The 16,850-nt window shown below is 41.9% G+C and overlaps 1 protein-coding gene across 10 annotated transcripts in view; it reads right to left on the bottom strand.

The window, feature by feature from the left end:
• Positions 1–6,116: 6,116 nt before the first annotated feature.
• Positions 6,117–16,850, bottom strand: part of TTC17 (tetratricopeptide repeat domain 17) — a 134,047-nt gene continuing 123,313 nt past the window's right edge. For 8 of the 10 annotated variants that reach the window (XM_023738471.1, XM_023738493.1, XM_023738487.1 and 5 more), the window contains 3 exons: positions 9,911–10,048; positions 8,113–8,256; positions 6,231–6,430 (listed from right to left, as the gene is read on the bottom strand). In XM_023738471.1, coding sequence (XP_023594239.1) covers positions 6,299–6,430; positions 8,113–8,256; positions 9,911–10,048 — 414 coding nt within the window. In that variant the 3' untranslated portion in view covers positions 6,231–6,298. Of the gene's footprint in view, positions 6,431–8,112; positions 8,257–9,910; positions 10,049–16,850 lie in introns of all 10 variants that reach the window. The other 2 variants (XM_004369816.3, XM_004369815.2) reach the window with 2 other exon arrangements.

The following is a 16,850-nucleotide window of genomic DNA, read 5'->3' as shown; positions in this document are numbered from 1 at the left end:
TGTCCCAGACTGGGCTGGTGTCTCTTGCCTGGGCTTCTTCTACCCTTTCTTCCTCTGCCACAGTGCTGGTGACCCTACAGTCTCCTGAGTTCCTGGTTACCTGTCTGCCTCACCCACTTCACTGCAAGCTCATGAGGGGGTCACTGAGTTTTTGTTTTTTAAATCTCCTTTCTCCTGTGATTACCATTGTGCCTGGCACACAGTAGTCCCTTGTCTTGGGTTGGATGACCCCAGAAGAAGACTCTAAGACAAGAATTCATGTGCAAGTCATTTATTTGGGAAGTGATCTGAGGGAACATTGGAAGGAAAAGGGTGAGTCAGACAGGGAAGGGGAGAAAGACAATGAAGGGTGTCCTGTCATGACTGTTGTCCTGGGGACTATTGAAGCTCAATCTCCTGGGGGACTCTGGGAGAAAACGTAGAAGCAGCCTCAGAGTGATCCCACTCAAGGGAGTATTTATCCACCAACATCCCATCTGTTGGTGGCTGAGGGCTGCTTCTGGGGCACTAACTCTCTAGTATTTCTAGCCTGTGCACAAGCCAAACGTTCTCCCACAGCCAGAACAAAGCCTTTAGCAGAGTCCCAGTGTTCAGGATCATTAGCCTTAGGCATGTAGAAGTGGAAGCTGAAGGAATGTGAACAAGCACTGGCAGCTCTGGCACAGTGCTCCCTAATAAACAGATGTGAAGGAAAGGGCATCCCGGGAAGAGGTAACAGCATATTCAAAGACACTGAGGCCTGAAAGAGCGTGCTGCAGCCGGACCTGCAGCTGGCCCTCATCACATCTTCCAAGCACTCTCCTTTTAGCCAAAAGAACCAGGGCCTTGTCCCACGTCACACTCAATTTCATCTGGAGCCCTAAGCCCCAAGTTCCATCCAACCTCAGGGAGAAATACTTATTTCTCAACAAGGAGGAGGTGAAGGAGGTCTACTTCAAGGGTCCGTGCTTTGAGGCCATTCTGTGTGGGTGTTCTCTAGAGCATTCTCTCTCAGGATGAGCTCCATTAGACTCTGGTGTCTGGGTGGGGGTACATCTGTGGCTGGGGAAGGAGAACATTGTCTAGGGTAGTACTATACCATGGAACTTCCTGTGAAGAAGGAAATGTTCCATATCTGTGCTGTCCAGTACTGTAGTCATATGTGGCTGTTGAGCACTTGAAATTGGCTAGTCCAACTAAGGTACTGAATTTTTAATTTTAGTTTTTAAAAATTTAAGTTTTACTTCATTTTAATGAACTTAAATGTAAATGTAAATAGTCAGATGTGGCTTATGGCCACCATTCCAGACAGCGCAGGTCTGGGGGCTCCATCTACCTTTCCTTTCCCCTCTCTGTTCTCTGCCATCAGTGACTGATTGTGAGCATCCCTGTGCCTAAGGACACAGTTGCGTGGAGTCCTACAGGGTGTCCTCTTAGTTGCTGAGTTTGGGCCTCAGATCTTCAGCCCTGTGTCCAGCTGCCACCTGCAGGATTTGGAGAGCAATGGGCAGAAGTCGGCCTGATCCCTGATCCCTGAGCTAGAGACTGCTGGTGCCTGGCAATGCCAAGACCACCTCATCCTCACTAGCCTCACCCCAAGGCAGCCCCTCTCCATGGCACCTGGCTAGAGAGAGAACAATCAGCGAGAATGACTCCAAGCACGTTCTCAAAACTCTTGGAGAGACCTTAGTGGAGAAGCCCTGCCTCCTGCTGGCCATTTTTTTGAAGTGAGGATGTGGTAAAGGTATGCCTGGGCCTTGCTTTCAACAGTGGCCCGGGCCTGTTTTTCAAATCGTAAATGGTGCCTTCCCTCAAGAAGCTGGACATTTTCAGAGAAGGTGGGATTTCTTTGATGTGCTCCTGCAGAGATTCTGGGTTGGCGAGCACAGGCCTAACTCTGGAGGAGTGAACTTTAGTCAAAATGAAAGTCTACCCTTTAAGCCAGTATCTCTGAAGCCTTTGTCTCTTTCAGCTCCTAGGAAGGATATAATTGAAGTCTATCAGTAGCAATGCTGCTCATGCTGAGGTTCATTCCCACCCTGCCCCCACCAGGGGAAGATTCCAGAGTTTCTGGGGGGAAAGGTCATGTGTAGTACAGAACTATCCCCTTTAAACTTCCAGTTATGATGGCAGATGCATCACACACTGGAGTTCCTACACTCTCACACTCCAAAACATACGAAGGCAGAATAAAGTATTTTTAAAACACAGAGCTAACTCAAAATCAAGAAAATCACCAGGGGCCAGTAGTGGAGTGGGAATAGATACTGCATAGCCCACAGGGCCTGAGAATTACCCCAGGCATAGGGACTGTGGTCTTAGGCCCCACAAAGGTACAGGAGATAGGCCTCACAGACGACTGAGAGCTAGAACTGGGCTCTGTGGGAAACCAGAGGCCAGGAGTGAGGGGCTTGACACAGACCACAAAGTTCCTGTCCACCAGGACAGGGTTGGTGCTGGGGAGAGAGCAGCCCTCCTCAGGCTGTGGGTAGAAATTAGGACCCTGAGCCTACTACTTGTGGGAAGGTGGGGACATAGTTTACACTTTCCTCATAGTACAGACACACCCAAGTTGAGAAACGTAAATCTTGCTTTCAGTTTTCCCACTCTTAAAATTGAGATAATAGCAGTACCTATACCACTGGGTTGTCATGGTTAAATGAGCTTTATCCCATGTAAAACACCTAGAATAATCCTGGGACATAGTAAGAGCTCAGTAAATACCAGATGTTTATTATAGCACGTGGCACTCTGCCTGGCTCAATGAACTGAAGCAGTTACAGTTATCAGAGAAGATGTAAATTGGTGTTTGTTGGAGTTACCAGAAAAGAGAGGCCTAGAAGGTGGGTAGGAATCAGGGAGGAAGGAAGAAGGCATATCTGTCGGGAACAGACTAAAACAAACGCTGCAGAAGTCAGGAGAGTGAGGCCAGCCTGACTAGGGGATATGCCAGGGAGGAGTGGGTGGCTGGGTCTTATTTAAACTCTTCAAAATCCTTTAAAAATACCCAGTTCCTACAACACGGTGACAGTAAGATAGCTCCCACTCACTGGCACTTTTGCTGTGCTAAGTGCTTTATATCCTTAATCTCCTCTAATTCTCACAACTGCCCTGTGAAAAGTAGTTCTTACTTATTTTCTTTCTTTCAGTGAGAAATTCAGCTCAGAGTTAAGTGACTTGCTCAAGCTCCCACTGCTAGTAACAGGCAGGGTAGGATTTGAAGCCAGATTTGTTGAACCCATTCTGGGGCTCAATGTAAGCAGAAACAGCCCACCACAAAGGCGTCGCTACAGGGGATGAGCCTCCATCATAAGCTCAAAGTTCTGGGAAAACCCGTCCTGGAAAGTCTTCCTTCAGGCCTCTTCGCTGTGAATGTGGAACAGGAGAGGCACCAACAGCAGTGACTTGTACTGGACACTTGATCTCAAGTTCCCCGCCCAGCAAGTTGGTGCCAGTGTCTTAGGCTAGTGGAAGTCACAGCTTTGACCCATTTAGTGCAGAAGCCCCACTGAGTTCTGGGGTGGCAGCAACAGGGCAGGGAAGCTGCCAGGCAGGGATGGAGCAAACAGCAGGCCCAGGCCTGTCAGTGCAGCGACGGGGTCACCTGCTTGTCTTTGCTTCGTCACTGGGCTCTCATGTCACTGGCCCTGGAAGAGGTACACGTGGTCTGACCACTGGCCATGCAGCGCAGTTTCCCACCATATCTGGTTTGAAACCCCATCTGAAATGAGGCTGGGTACAACGCTGGAAGCAATTACCAATCATTTCAAAAAAAAGTCACGCTCTTTCCCTTCCCTCCCTTTCTGATGATCAGATTCACACTTGCCTCTACCCCATACTCCTTCTGTCTACAATGGATTTGAAGCTGCCCCTGTGCGGCGTTGGCTGTTCCTGCTTCCAAGAGGTCCTGAACAGGAAAATGACTGCTGAATGATCTACACAAGACAAATGAAAACCTATGTGCACAAAAACCTATATGTGAGTGTTTATACCAGGTTTATTAATAATCTCTCAAAGCTGGAACATCCCAACGTCTTCCAACAGGTGAATAAATGACAAAATACTCCCCGGCAATAAAAAGTAATGAACTACTGATTCACACACCATAGATGAATCTCAAGTGCATTATGTTAACTGAAACAAATGAGACTCGAAAAGCTACATGCTGTACAATTCCATTTATATAACATTATAGAAAACAAAAAACAAAAAACTATAGGGTCAGGGAACAGACCAGTGGCTGCTTGGGGAGGGCTCACTACCAAAAATACACATATACTATACATATAAAGCAGTTATATAGGCTTTCAACTTATTGGTTCCCTTGTGTGTTTAAAATACAAATGAAATAAACTTGTACATTGCTGATTTCCCCTTCTCAGTCCCCCTCCCTCCCCAACATAAATAACACTACAAAGCTCAGGTGACCCTAGGAGTCTTTTGGGGGTGATAGAAGTTTTGTGTCTTGATTGTTAGGGAAGCTGCATGACTGTGTGCATTTGTCAAAACTCACAGAATTGTACACCAAAGAGTGCATTTCGTTGTATGTAAATTAAAAACAAATGTTGCTTTTTAGGAAAAACTAAATGCCATATTGTGGAGAAGTGGGTAGGCAGGGAACTACATTCTAGATACATGTTATTCAGTTACACTTTACTCAGTAACAAATGAGCTTGCTGTTCTCAAAATACATCTGATGAAACTGTTCGGAATTAATTGGAGTCTAGCTGCATAAAGGAAAGAGCACCCCCAGGTACATCTGATTGCTTACCTGCTTCTAAGAAATTACAGTCTGTGTCAGAATCAAATGCTGCCAAGTTCAGTGACACAATACTTGAGTGTCTGATAATATTCTAGGAAGTCTTCAGAAACCATATCCTCCATGGAATCCTGTGCTGGAGGGAATGCTCAACTTAGTACTGGAATGACTCTCCCCCAAGATCCTCCATGAAGCTTACTTGGATGAACTTTACGATCATTTGGTTAGTGCTCACTTGAGGGGATGTGACTTTGTGGCTTAGATTCTTCTTCCTTTTCAGGGAAGGTCAATTATATATCAAGCTCTGAACATCTGCTGTCTGCATCTTCCCGGTCACACACATCATGCATCTAAGTTCATCAACCATGAAACCTGGCGATGGACTGTTTCTCCCCTCACCTTGCCATTGTGGAAAGACAGGCAATGACAATCTAAGGATTGGGAAGATCAGATCCAGAGTCACAGACGGCTTCTGAGCTGTTACATTAGTCTGCTTCTAAAGAAAAACGACACTACAGGCTGATTTTGCTCATAAACAACTTTTATTTTTGTTCTCAGTACGTGCCCTTCAAGATTCCAGAATGTCTGGAGTTTCTGATTCTCCTGGGACCAAAGGGAGAAGCACTGTATGGAAACACTCAACCTTGGCTCATTCCTCTCACCTGAGGAGCTAAGTCCGAAGGCCTCGGAGAGAGGGAGCTGACACTCACACCTTATTCCAAGATGGGTAACACAGTGAACAAAGAATTAGTAAAACATAGACTCAGTCTATAGAGGGCTTCAAATATACACATTCTATATATATAAACCAGTTATATAGGATTTCAACTTATTGGTTCCCTTGTGTTTTGTAATTAAAATACAAATGATATAGATGTTGTACACTGCTGATTTCCCCTTCTCAGCCCCCCTCCCTCCCCAACATAAATAACATTACAAAGGTCAGGTGACCCTAAGAGTTTTTGCTGTTGTAGATATGTTGTTTTTAAAATCATTTTCCCCATCCTCCCCTGCAAACTACCTCTGAGAGTTTGTAAATAGCAGCATGGAACGGACTAGACTGGGGACAAGCATGGAGATCTAATGGGGAGAGCGCAGAACATTGCTTCTCATTGACTGGCACCAGATGGGCTTTTGCATTTCCATTGACAACAGAGGCTACAACAGGAAGCAGAGAATGTGCAATGCAGGTTCACCCTCCTCCAAAGGGGAGGAGGCTGGCTGGACCACTGAGAAAAGCCCTAAAGGCATCAAGGTTGTGGAAATAGAGCACAGCTCCAGAAATGTCTTGGCTCAGTATTTACATAGTATCTTTAAGCTGCATTTTCCTTTTAAGAAATTTGTGTTTCTGAAGATGCCTCTTCCAGGGATGGGTGGGGAAATAAAGAACTTAAAAACAAAACAAAAAATAACCAATTCCCACACTTTGAAAAGTTCTAAGTCTTATGCAGTTATCTTCACACACATCATTAAAAGTAGATACTGACACTGATTGGTTTCTGATTCTTTTTTTTTTTTTTTTAAGAGCATGAGAGAAAGAGAGGGCGAGGAAGGAGTGCACTAAGGAGAGCGCCGTCCCTTCTTCAGCATTAAGTGACACTGGATGGTCTGGATTCGGTTCTTTGCTGGGACAAACTCAGGCTGCAGCTTCAAGGTGGATTCATACCACACCAGTGCTTTTTCAAACTCTTCCTGTGGGGGGGACAAGGGACAAATGTGAGCAGGATGATGCTACCAGACTGAATATATACTGTGACCTCTTATTTCTCGAAGAGCACCTCTGTCCCCAAAGGCTAGTGACAATCCTGCAGTATTTCTCAATGGATCTAAATCTCTGAGGAAAACGCTGAGGTCTGAGAGGAAACAATTACCTCCATCCCCAAGATTTAATGTCACAGAGAAAACTATGGGCAGAGCTGAAGAACCAAAGGAAAGGAACAGATTAACTTTTATAAAGGTTTGACTCAACAACAGGAATAATCATGGTAGTAATAAATAAGAACTAACATTACCGAGAACCTACTGTGTGCCAGGCACTGTGTTAGGTGCTTAACAAAACAGTTTATTTAATCCTCACAGAAAACTCTAGAGCCATGCCTGGCAAATGCTCATGACACACCTGCCTAAATTTTCTACTGTAGCTAGACAGATGGAAGTGACTTGTAAATTCTGAAAGACATTTTCCTGTTCCTAGCATTTAAAAACATCAACATGGTTTGGAAAGGATCGGTGCCATACTGGACATGTTAATCTCTTATTCTAGACTAGTACTCTCAAAGAAGAGCCCAAACTAACTAGTGCAATGACTCCTTCTAGCCAAATGAGACGAAATTCCTCATTCACAGTAGTAAATTTCACATTTATTGGGGAAAAAAATAGATTCTTCAATTTTAAGAAGCAGGGAGGGTAATCTGCATATTCAGTAATACCCACCTGGCCAGATTATACTTCCTGTCTTTGAAGTCAAAGATGACATGTGGAGATTATAACCTGGGGCTCCTCATTCTATGAACCTTTATTGAGAGTTATCTTGGGAATAGGCACATGGGTGATACCATGCTTTAGATGAAAGTAAATGGCATGATTCTTGCTTACAATTGGTTGTGACAGCTTCTAGGTGACCCCTGGGATTTTAAGTTCTGAAATCAGTTCTTGTTTCTGGCCAGAATGAGGGTTCTAGGTGATGGCTTTGCCATTTTCTCTGTAAATGGTATCCCATGAATCTAGTGGCTTGCCATCATTCATTAAACATTTGGTGAGCGCCTACTATGTGCCAACCACTGTGTGAGGTGCTGAGAACAGGGAGATGAAGAGGAGTCTTCTCCCTAAGGAGCTCAAAGGCTAGAGGGAGAGATAAATTCTTAAACAAAAAATTATAAAACAAAGTAAAAATATAGCAAGAGAAATACACACAGGGCATCATGAGGGCACTGATGATAGGTACCTAGCCCAACTTGGAAGTAAGAAAGCATGGATGTGTGTATGTGGATGAGTTAGGTGAGGTTTTCTGGGGCTGGTGATATCTCCAGAAAATTGCTGTAAATTTGACTCTATCGACAGTGTTAAAGTCATGGTCAGGAATTCCATGGCTGCAAATACTGATAATTTTCATGTACTTTTTCTTTCTTTCATCCTCCCCCCGTATTTTTCTAAGTCCCCATTCCCTCTTCCCCCAGACCCTCATGTATTATTTAAAAAAAACCCTCAAACCCCTTATCTATAAAATATACCCTTGGTGGAGCTTGCAATTTTAGACACAAAACTTACAGGACCTGGAGGGAAACTGACTTATTTAAGAAAGATCTGAAGTCAAGGAGGATGCACCACTGAGAGAAAAGTGCAGAGTGGTATTCTCTGCTCACACCCAGTCTCACCATTGCTACGTAGACATTGCCCAGCGTGAAGTGGTTCACGGCAAAGTGTGGTGCGATCTCCACTGCCATGGTGGCTACTATGACGGCATCGTTCCAAAGCTTGGCATTGTGCAAGATGTTGGCCAGGCTGATCAGGGGCACGTCCTGGGAGAGGGAAGGAGAATGGACAGAAGGGAAGAATAATACAAACGTGTTGAGTTTTCATCCTTGGGTTTTGTGATCATGAATAATGCAATAGGTGTTTGCTGTTAAATCATACAATGGTGCAAATCAAAATGCTCTCTCTGACAGATAAGGAACTCGGACCAGGATATAAATTAACGCATTACTGAGAAAGTCTTTCCTCCAAAAACAAACAAAAACTTCAGATGAAGTAAACAATGTGTTGAGTGATGTAGCTGATGCACATTCTGGTGCCAGCTCCTTGTCTCACTAAAGACTGGCAATCAAAAGTCTGTGGACAAGCACCACACTTTGAGAAGCCCTGTCACAGAATCAGGGTACTCTGGCAGGAGCACTGCATCATCCACAGCAGGAATTAGCAAACTACAGCTCATGGGCCAAACACAGCCTATTGCCTGTTTTTGTAAAGTTTTATTGGAACACAGCCATGTCTATTCATTAATGTACTGTCTGTGGCTGCTTTTGTGCTACAATGGCAGAATTGAGTAGTTGCAACAGAAAGCACCTGGCCTACAGAGCCTGAAGTATTTACAATCTGGCCCTCTAAAGAAAAAGTTTGCCAACCCCTCATCTAGAAAGAGTCTCTTGGTCTCTCCCTATCACCCAGAAGCATGGAGCACAGAAAGATGGACTGAACAAGTAGCAACATTATTGTCATCACAAATATTTATTCCCTTTAAGTGAGCTGCCTGAGTATCTGCTGCCTATATAAGACTGTACTGGGTTCTATAGGAGATACAGAAGCAGCAGGAAAAAAGGACTCATCTTTGTCCTAACTGGGCATCCATAGAGTGCATGTCATTAGATGAGGTAATAGAGGTTCAATCACTTGCCTCAGGTCACAAAGCTAGTAAGAAGCAGAGCTCTGTTTAGAACTCACAATGTCTGACAGCAAAGCCTGAGCTCCTTCCATTGTTTCAATGCTGCCTGTGTGAACAGGGCAAGTTCGAGATCTGTATCAATGCAAAACTCAGCACATGTGCATACAAATGGCTGTTAAAAACTGTACATGCTTAGCCATCATAACAGTAACTGACTTTTGGGAAAAGATTGATGATCCACAGTGTTAGTTGAGTATGTTTTTTTTCTTTTTTATGAAAAAGGTGGAGTCAGACAAAGACCAAGAACTGGCCAATGTATATGAAGAAATGGAAATTTGCTTTCTGACTTCTGTCTCTGTGCCTAGAAGGAAGCTCAAGTCAGGGCTGTAAGCCAAACAAGTACAACAGGCCTCCATCCCCTGAGGATAAGCTAAACCCAGAATGACTTTAGAGTGATGATCAGCTTAGGCCAGTGGATTTGCTGCATATCAGGTGCCTCTGAATACAGTGGAAGGGGTTTGAAATGATGTAATGTCTTACAATAACCAAGAATACCTTCTCCCATGTTCCAGCATGCTGAGGTTGGGAAGGCATGACAGTGGGTAGCATTCACAGGCTTCTTGCGGCACAAGCTGGGTTAGGGTTAGGGTTAGAGTTTCCCTGCCCCATCCGACTTCCTTTCACTACTCCTTATTGGCTGAGTGTGAGGAAGGCTAGTTAAAACTCCAAAATAAACCACTGGGCAATGGAAAGGACCAAGGGACAGAAATTCACACCGTCTGAGGAACACTCACCTTCATTTGGTGTGGAGCGTAGTGGAGAGCCTGACGGAGGCAGTCAACTGCCTTCTTTCCTTGACCCTTCACTCTCCAGTAGAGGGCTGCCATGCTAGAAAGCACCCAGGAGGTCTGGTTCTGCAAAGGAATTGTCAGCTAAGGCTGTGTTTATTAAGTAACATACTAATTAACTAACAAGAATGAGAAAAGTAACCACAGCAACATTCACTTAACTGAGTACTTGCTTGGTGCCAGCACTCTGCTAAGCATTTATGTTCATCCTGTCACTAATCCTCCAAACAACCCTATAAGCTCAGTACTACCATTACAGCCTTTTTATAAAATGAGACGACAATTCAGAGGTTAAGTATCTTGCCCAAAGCCACCAAACTACTAAATGGCAGAATTAATGTTTAATGTCCACATTCCTCTTTTTACATTGAAGTTTATGTAACTTTTTAAGCAGGTAACTCTTCACATGTTTCAAAAATCAGAAAGTATACAAAGTTGTACAGTGAAAAGTGCCCCCATCCTTATCTCCACTGTATAAACACTATTTTTAGTTTCTTATGTATCCTTTCAGAATTTCTTTATGCTTTACACAAGCAAATATGAATAGACTGTTATGCTTCACCCCCTTTTAAATGACATAACCATTTTTTATATAAGAGGTAACACTCATGCATTTGGTTTTTTTTTGCTAAACAGTATACTCTGGAGTTCTTCCTACATCAGTGTATAAACAGCTTCTTCGTTCTTTTGTTTTTTTAACAACTGCACAATTTTGCACTCTGTGGATACACCATTAACTAGATTGCTATTGATGGCTATTTCTCCCTACCCCCACCAGTTTTTATGGTAACAAACAATGCTGCAAAAAACCCTTGCATAAGTGTACATATATGTGCAAGTGTGTTTGTAGCACACCTTTCCAGATGTGGACATGCAATGCCAAAAAAAAAACAAAAAACAAAACCCATTGCTATCGAGTCAATTCCAACTCATAGCGACCCTACAGGACAGAGTAGAACTACCCCATAGGGTTTCCAAGGAGTGCCTGGTGGATTCGAATTGCCAACTTTTTGGTTAGCAGCTGAACTCTTAACCACTGTGCCACCAGGGTTTCTCCATGCTACGTCAAGGGGATACATACTTGTCATTTTGACAGATAGTGTCACTTTGCCCACCACAGAATTTTTTTTTTTTAAGGAAACAAATGGTCTATATAGTAGCCACACCTCACACTCATAATAGTACTGTCATGGTTTGGGGATCATTTTGCAAAGAAAAAAAAAAAAGTCTTGGGTGATCATAGGTCAATGCAAACTTATTAAGCCAGGTTTTAATCTCTCTCTCAAATTCACTCAAAAAAAATTTTTTTTACAGACCAGGAAAGATTATTAATTTATTCTTTAGTATTTGAAGGAAAGTACTTGCTGGTTTTATTATTTTTTAATTTTTTAAAAAGTATTTTATTGTGACTTTGGAGAAAATTTACATAGAAAATTAGGTTCTTATTTGACAATTAATAACGTATTATTCAATGGCATTGGTTACACTTTTCACAATGTGTCAGCGTGCTCATTATTTCTATTCTGGTTGTTCTGTTTCCATTAATTTAGCTTCCTCATCTCCCCTTACCTTCTCATCTTTGGTCTAGGGTAAATGTTGACCACTAGGTCTCATTTAGACGACTGTTTAGAGGAGCACAGTACAGGTGATATTATTTATTTCATGAGCCACTCTGTCTGTTGGCTGATAGGTGACTTCCAGGAGTGGTTTGAGTTCCAAGTTTAAAGGGTATCCCAGGGTGATAGTCTTGGGGGTTCCTCTAGTCTCTACCAGTCCAGTAAGTCTGGCCTTTTTTAGGAATTTGAGTTTTGTTCTACATTTTTTCCCCATTCTATCTGGGATCATCTACTGTGTCCCTGGTTGGAACGGTTGGTAGTGGTAGCAGGGTACCATCTAGTTTTTCTGGTTTCAAGGTAGGTGAGGCCATGGTTTGTGTATACTACTAGTCCTATAGATCAGTTTCTTCTTTCAGTCTTTGGTTTCCTTCTTTCTGTTTTGCTCCAGATGCACAGAGACCAGGAGTTGTATCTTGGATGGCTGCTTGCAAGCTTTTAAGACCCCAGATGCTATTCACCAAACTAGGATGTAAAACATTATCTTTATGAGCTATGTTCTGCCTATTGACTGAGGTGCCCCCTGAGATGCCCACCATAGGATTTTAACACTTTAATCTTCCCCCCCAGAAATATATGAGAGTTCATGTTTCCTTATAGCCTCATAACAGAGTGTGTTATTAAACTCTTGGACCTTTGTCAACCTGATAGTGAAAAATGTGGTTTTAATTTGCACTTCCCTTATTATAAGTGCAGCTTATTTCTTTTCTGTGAAGTATCTGTTCTTATATTTTGTTCCATTTTCTATGAGGTCTTTATTAGGGGGATTGGTCCCTTGTCTGTGACAATGGATTGCAGAGACTCCTTCCCAGTTTGAAGTTGGGCTTTGGAATTATGGTGCTTTGTGTGATGCAAAAGATTTTGATTTCCATATGGTACAGTTTATTAATTTATCTCCAATAGTTTCAGGAGTTTCAGTCATAGTCAGAAAGGCCTTCCTCACCCCAATGTTATCAAGGAATGTTACCATGTCTTTTTGCAGAACTTTTACACATTTTTCATATTAAAATCTTTGCTCCATCTGAAATTTAACCTGGTATAAAGTAAAAGATATGAATCCAACTTTTTTTTTTCCAGATGGCTACTCTTGTCTCAATAATATGTAATGAATAGTTCATCTTTCCCCAATGAAACACTACCTTCACCATATACAAAATTCCAATATTTAATTTAAGTCTAATTGTGGACTTTGCCATGTATTACATTTATAACTTGATTGACGGTCTCTGACTTGAAGCCATTACAGATGAGTCAATCTGCTTCCCATCTTCTTTCTTTCCTCCAATCTCATTTTTGGCTAGTTTTATCAATTATACAATGTCAGGGCATACTGTATTATTATTCTGATCTGTCACCCCGCCTTTTAGAATTGGCTCTACAGCTCAATATATTCAGTGATCACTGATACTACTTTTGTGTGGTGTCTCTAATCACCTCCTGGTTGGCTGAAGTTCATCACCTAGTAGTTTCCTCAAGTAGGGCTCATGGGAACAGTATTCCTTCAGACTATGTATGGACAAAACTGTGTATGTGCAGCCTTCATACCTGAAGGACAGCTTGGATGAATATAAAACTATGGATCATTCTTTTTTTCCTGAATAATATGTCGGTATTGCTCCACTGCCTCTTGGCATAGAAGGCTGTTGCACAGAAATCTGAAGCTAGTCTGATATACTCCTCCTTAGTGACTTGATCCCTTTGACTGGGTTTATGAAATAATTCTTTTCTTTTGTTTTTATAAAATTATCTTCTCTAAGAAGCCCTTGTGGCACAAATGGTTGAGTGCTTGGCTGCTAACCGAAAGGTTGGTGCTTTGAACCCACCCAGTGGCTCTGTGGAAGGGAGACCTGGCCATTGCTCCTTTAAAGATTACAGCCTAGAAAATACTATGGGGCACTTGTGCTCTGTCACATGGGGTCACTATGAGTTGAAATCAACTTGACTGCTCCTAACAACAACAAGCATAAATTTAGAATTGGCATATCTTTCTGGTAAACTGAACCTTCTGTCATTATGTAGTCATCTTCTCTGTGTCTAATAATTTTTTGTGTTTTGAAATATATCTTGTAAGGTAATTAATATAACTATACCTACTTCCTTTTGGTTAATGTTTTTCTGGTATATCTCTTCCTATATTTTCAAATTTTCTATTATGCTTCAGGTATAACTATTATAAAAAAACATGTAGGTATGTTTTAGAATTTACAGTGTAACATTATTGTGACTGTTATATTAGAGACTGCTTGGAAGCTTGTCTATCTTATTTCTTGGTTTCTATTTATCTCTGCTGTTACACTGGAAATTCGAAAATGGACCTGCTATGTCAAATAACAGCAGAGTCACCCATGGTGGACAAGTTTCAGTGGAGCTTCCAGCCTAAGACAGATTAGGAAGAAAGGCCTGGCAGTCTACTTCTGAAAAAACTGGCTAGAGAAAACCTTATGAATAGCAGTGGAACACTGTCTGATACAGTGCTGGAAGATGACTCCCTCAGGGTGGAAGGCACTCAAAATATGACTGGGGAAGAGCTGCCTCCTGAAAGAAGAGCTGACCTTAATGACGTGGATGGAGTTTCCAGCTTTTGGGACCTGGATATGCTGATGTGGCATGACTCAAAATGAGCAGAAACACCTGCAAACATCCATTAAAAGTCAGAATGTGGAATACACGAAGTATGAATTTAGGAAAATTGGAAGTCATCAAAAATGAAATGGAATGCATAAAGATTGATATCCTAGGCATTAGTGAGCTGAAATGGACTGGTATCGGCCATTCTGAATCAGATAATCACATGGTCTGCTTTGCTGGAAATGACAACTTGAAGAAGAATGGCGTTGCAGTCATCGACAGAAAGAACATTTCAAGATCTATGCTGAAGTACAATGCTGTCAGTGACAGGATAATATCCGTATGTCTACAAGAAAGACCAGTTAACGTGACTATTACTCAAATTTACCTACCGACCACTAAGGCCAAAGATGAAGAAATTGAAGATTTTTACCAACTTCTGCAGTCGGAAATTGAGCAAACATGTAATAAAGATGCATTGATTATTACTGCTGATTGGAACGTGAAAGTTGGAAAAAAAGGAGAAGGATCAGTAGCTGGAAAATATGGGCTTGGTGATAGAAACAACACTGGAGATCACATGATAGAATTTTCCAAGACCGACGACTTCATCGCATATACTGTTTTTCAACAACATAAACGGCGACTACACATGTGGATCTTGCCAGACGGAATACACAGGAATCAAATCAACTACATCTGTGGAAAAAGACGATGGGGAAGCTCAAAATCATCAGTCAGAACGAGGCCAGGAATCGACTGTGGAACAAATCAATTGCTCATGCACAACTTCAAGTTGAGGCTGAAGAAAATTAAAGCGAGTCCATGAGAGACAAAATATTACCTTGAGTATATCCTACCTGAATTTAGAGACCAATTCAAAAATAGATTTGATGCACTGAACACAAATGACTGAAGACCAGACAAGCTGTGGAATGACATCAAGGACATCATACATGAAGAAAACAAAAAGTTATTAAAAAGACAGGAAAGAAAAAGACCAAAATGGATGTCAGAAGAGACTTCGAAAGTTGCTCTTGAACGTACAGTAGCTAAAGAGAAAGAAAGCAATGACAAAGTAAAGGAGCTGAACAGGAGATTTCAAAGGGTGGCTGGAGAAGGCAAGTAAAGTATTATAATGAAAGTTAGAAAACCAAAAGGGAAAAACATGTTTGGCCTTTCACAAGCTGAAAGAACTGAAGAAAAAATTCAAGCCTCAAGTTGCAATACTGAAGGATTCTATAGGCAAAATAATGAAAGATACCACAAAATACGAAAAACAAAAAACAAAACAAAACAAATCAAATCCACTGCCGTCAGTTCTGATTCCTAGTGACACTAGACGACAGAGTAGAACTGCCCCATATGTTTTCCAAGGAGCGCCTGTTGGATTCAAATTGCCCAACTTTTGGTTAGCAGCCATAGCTATAACCACTATACCACCAGGGCTTCCAATGAATGACACAGGGAGCATCAAAAGAAGATGGAAAGAATGCACAGAGTCACTGTACCAAGAGAACTGGCTGACATTCAACCATTTCAAGAGGTACCATATGATCAAGAACCAATGGTACTAAAGGAAGAAGTCCAAGATACACTGAAGGCACTGGAGAAAAACAAGGCTCCAGGAATTGATGGAATACCAACTGAGATGTTTCAACAAACAGATGCAGCACTAAAGATGCTGACTTGTCTATGCCAAAAATTTACAAGACAGCTATCTGGCTAAACGACTGGAAATCCATATTTGTACCCATTCCAAAGAAAGGTGATCCAAAAGAATGCAGAAATTATAGAACAATATCATTAATATCACACAGAAGAAAAATTTGCTGAAGATCACTGGTTGCAGCAATACGACAGGGAACTGTCGGAAATTCAAGTTAGATTCAGAAGAGAACGTGGAACAAGGTATATCACTGCTGATGTCAGATGGATCTCGATGGAAAGCAGAGAATACCAGAAAGATGTTTACCCATGTTTTACTGACTATGCAATGTTATTCAACTGTGTGGAACTTAACAAATTATGGAAAACACTGTTAACACCAGGAATTACAGAACACTTAACTGTGCTCATGAGGAACCTGTCCATAGATCTAGAGGCCGTCTTTCAAACAGAACGAGGGGATACCGCGTGGTTTAAAATCAGAAAAGGTATGCGTCAGGGTTGTATCCTTTCACCACACTTATTCGATCCGTATGCTGAGCAAATAATCAGAGAAACTGGACTATATGAAGAAGAATGCGGCATCAGGATTGGAGGAAGACTCATTAACAACCTGCCATATGCAAATGATACAACCTCGCTTGCTGAAAGTGAAGAGGACTTGAAGCACTTACTGATGAAGATCAAAGACCACAGCCTTCGGTATGGTTTACACCTCAACATAAAGAAAACAAAAATCCTTACAACTGGACCAATAAGCAATATCATGATAAATGGACAAAATACTAAAGTTGTCAAAGATTTCATTTTACTTGGCTCCATAATCAACGCCCATGGAAGCAGCAGTCAAGAAATCAAATGATGTATTGCACTGGGCAAATCTGCTGCAAAAAACCTCTTCAACCCAAAGTCCATCAAATGGGGAAAAGAGAGTCTTTTTTAACAAATGGTGCCAGCAAAACTGGATATCCATCTGCAAAAAAATGAAACAGGACCCATACCTCACACCATATACAAAAACTAATTCAAAATGGATC

This window comes from Trichechus manatus, unplaced genomic scaffold (assembly GCF_000243295.1).
Source record: "Trichechus manatus latirostris isolate Lorelei unplaced genomic scaffold, TriManLat1.0 scaffold00006, whole genome shotgun sequence".
In the NCBI taxonomy this organism is placed as follows: Eukaryota; Metazoa; Chordata; class Mammalia; order Sirenia; family Trichechidae; genus Trichechus; species Trichechus manatus.
Note: the sequence above shows the minus strand (reverse complement) of the source record. Positions and strands in the feature narration are given on the sequence as shown.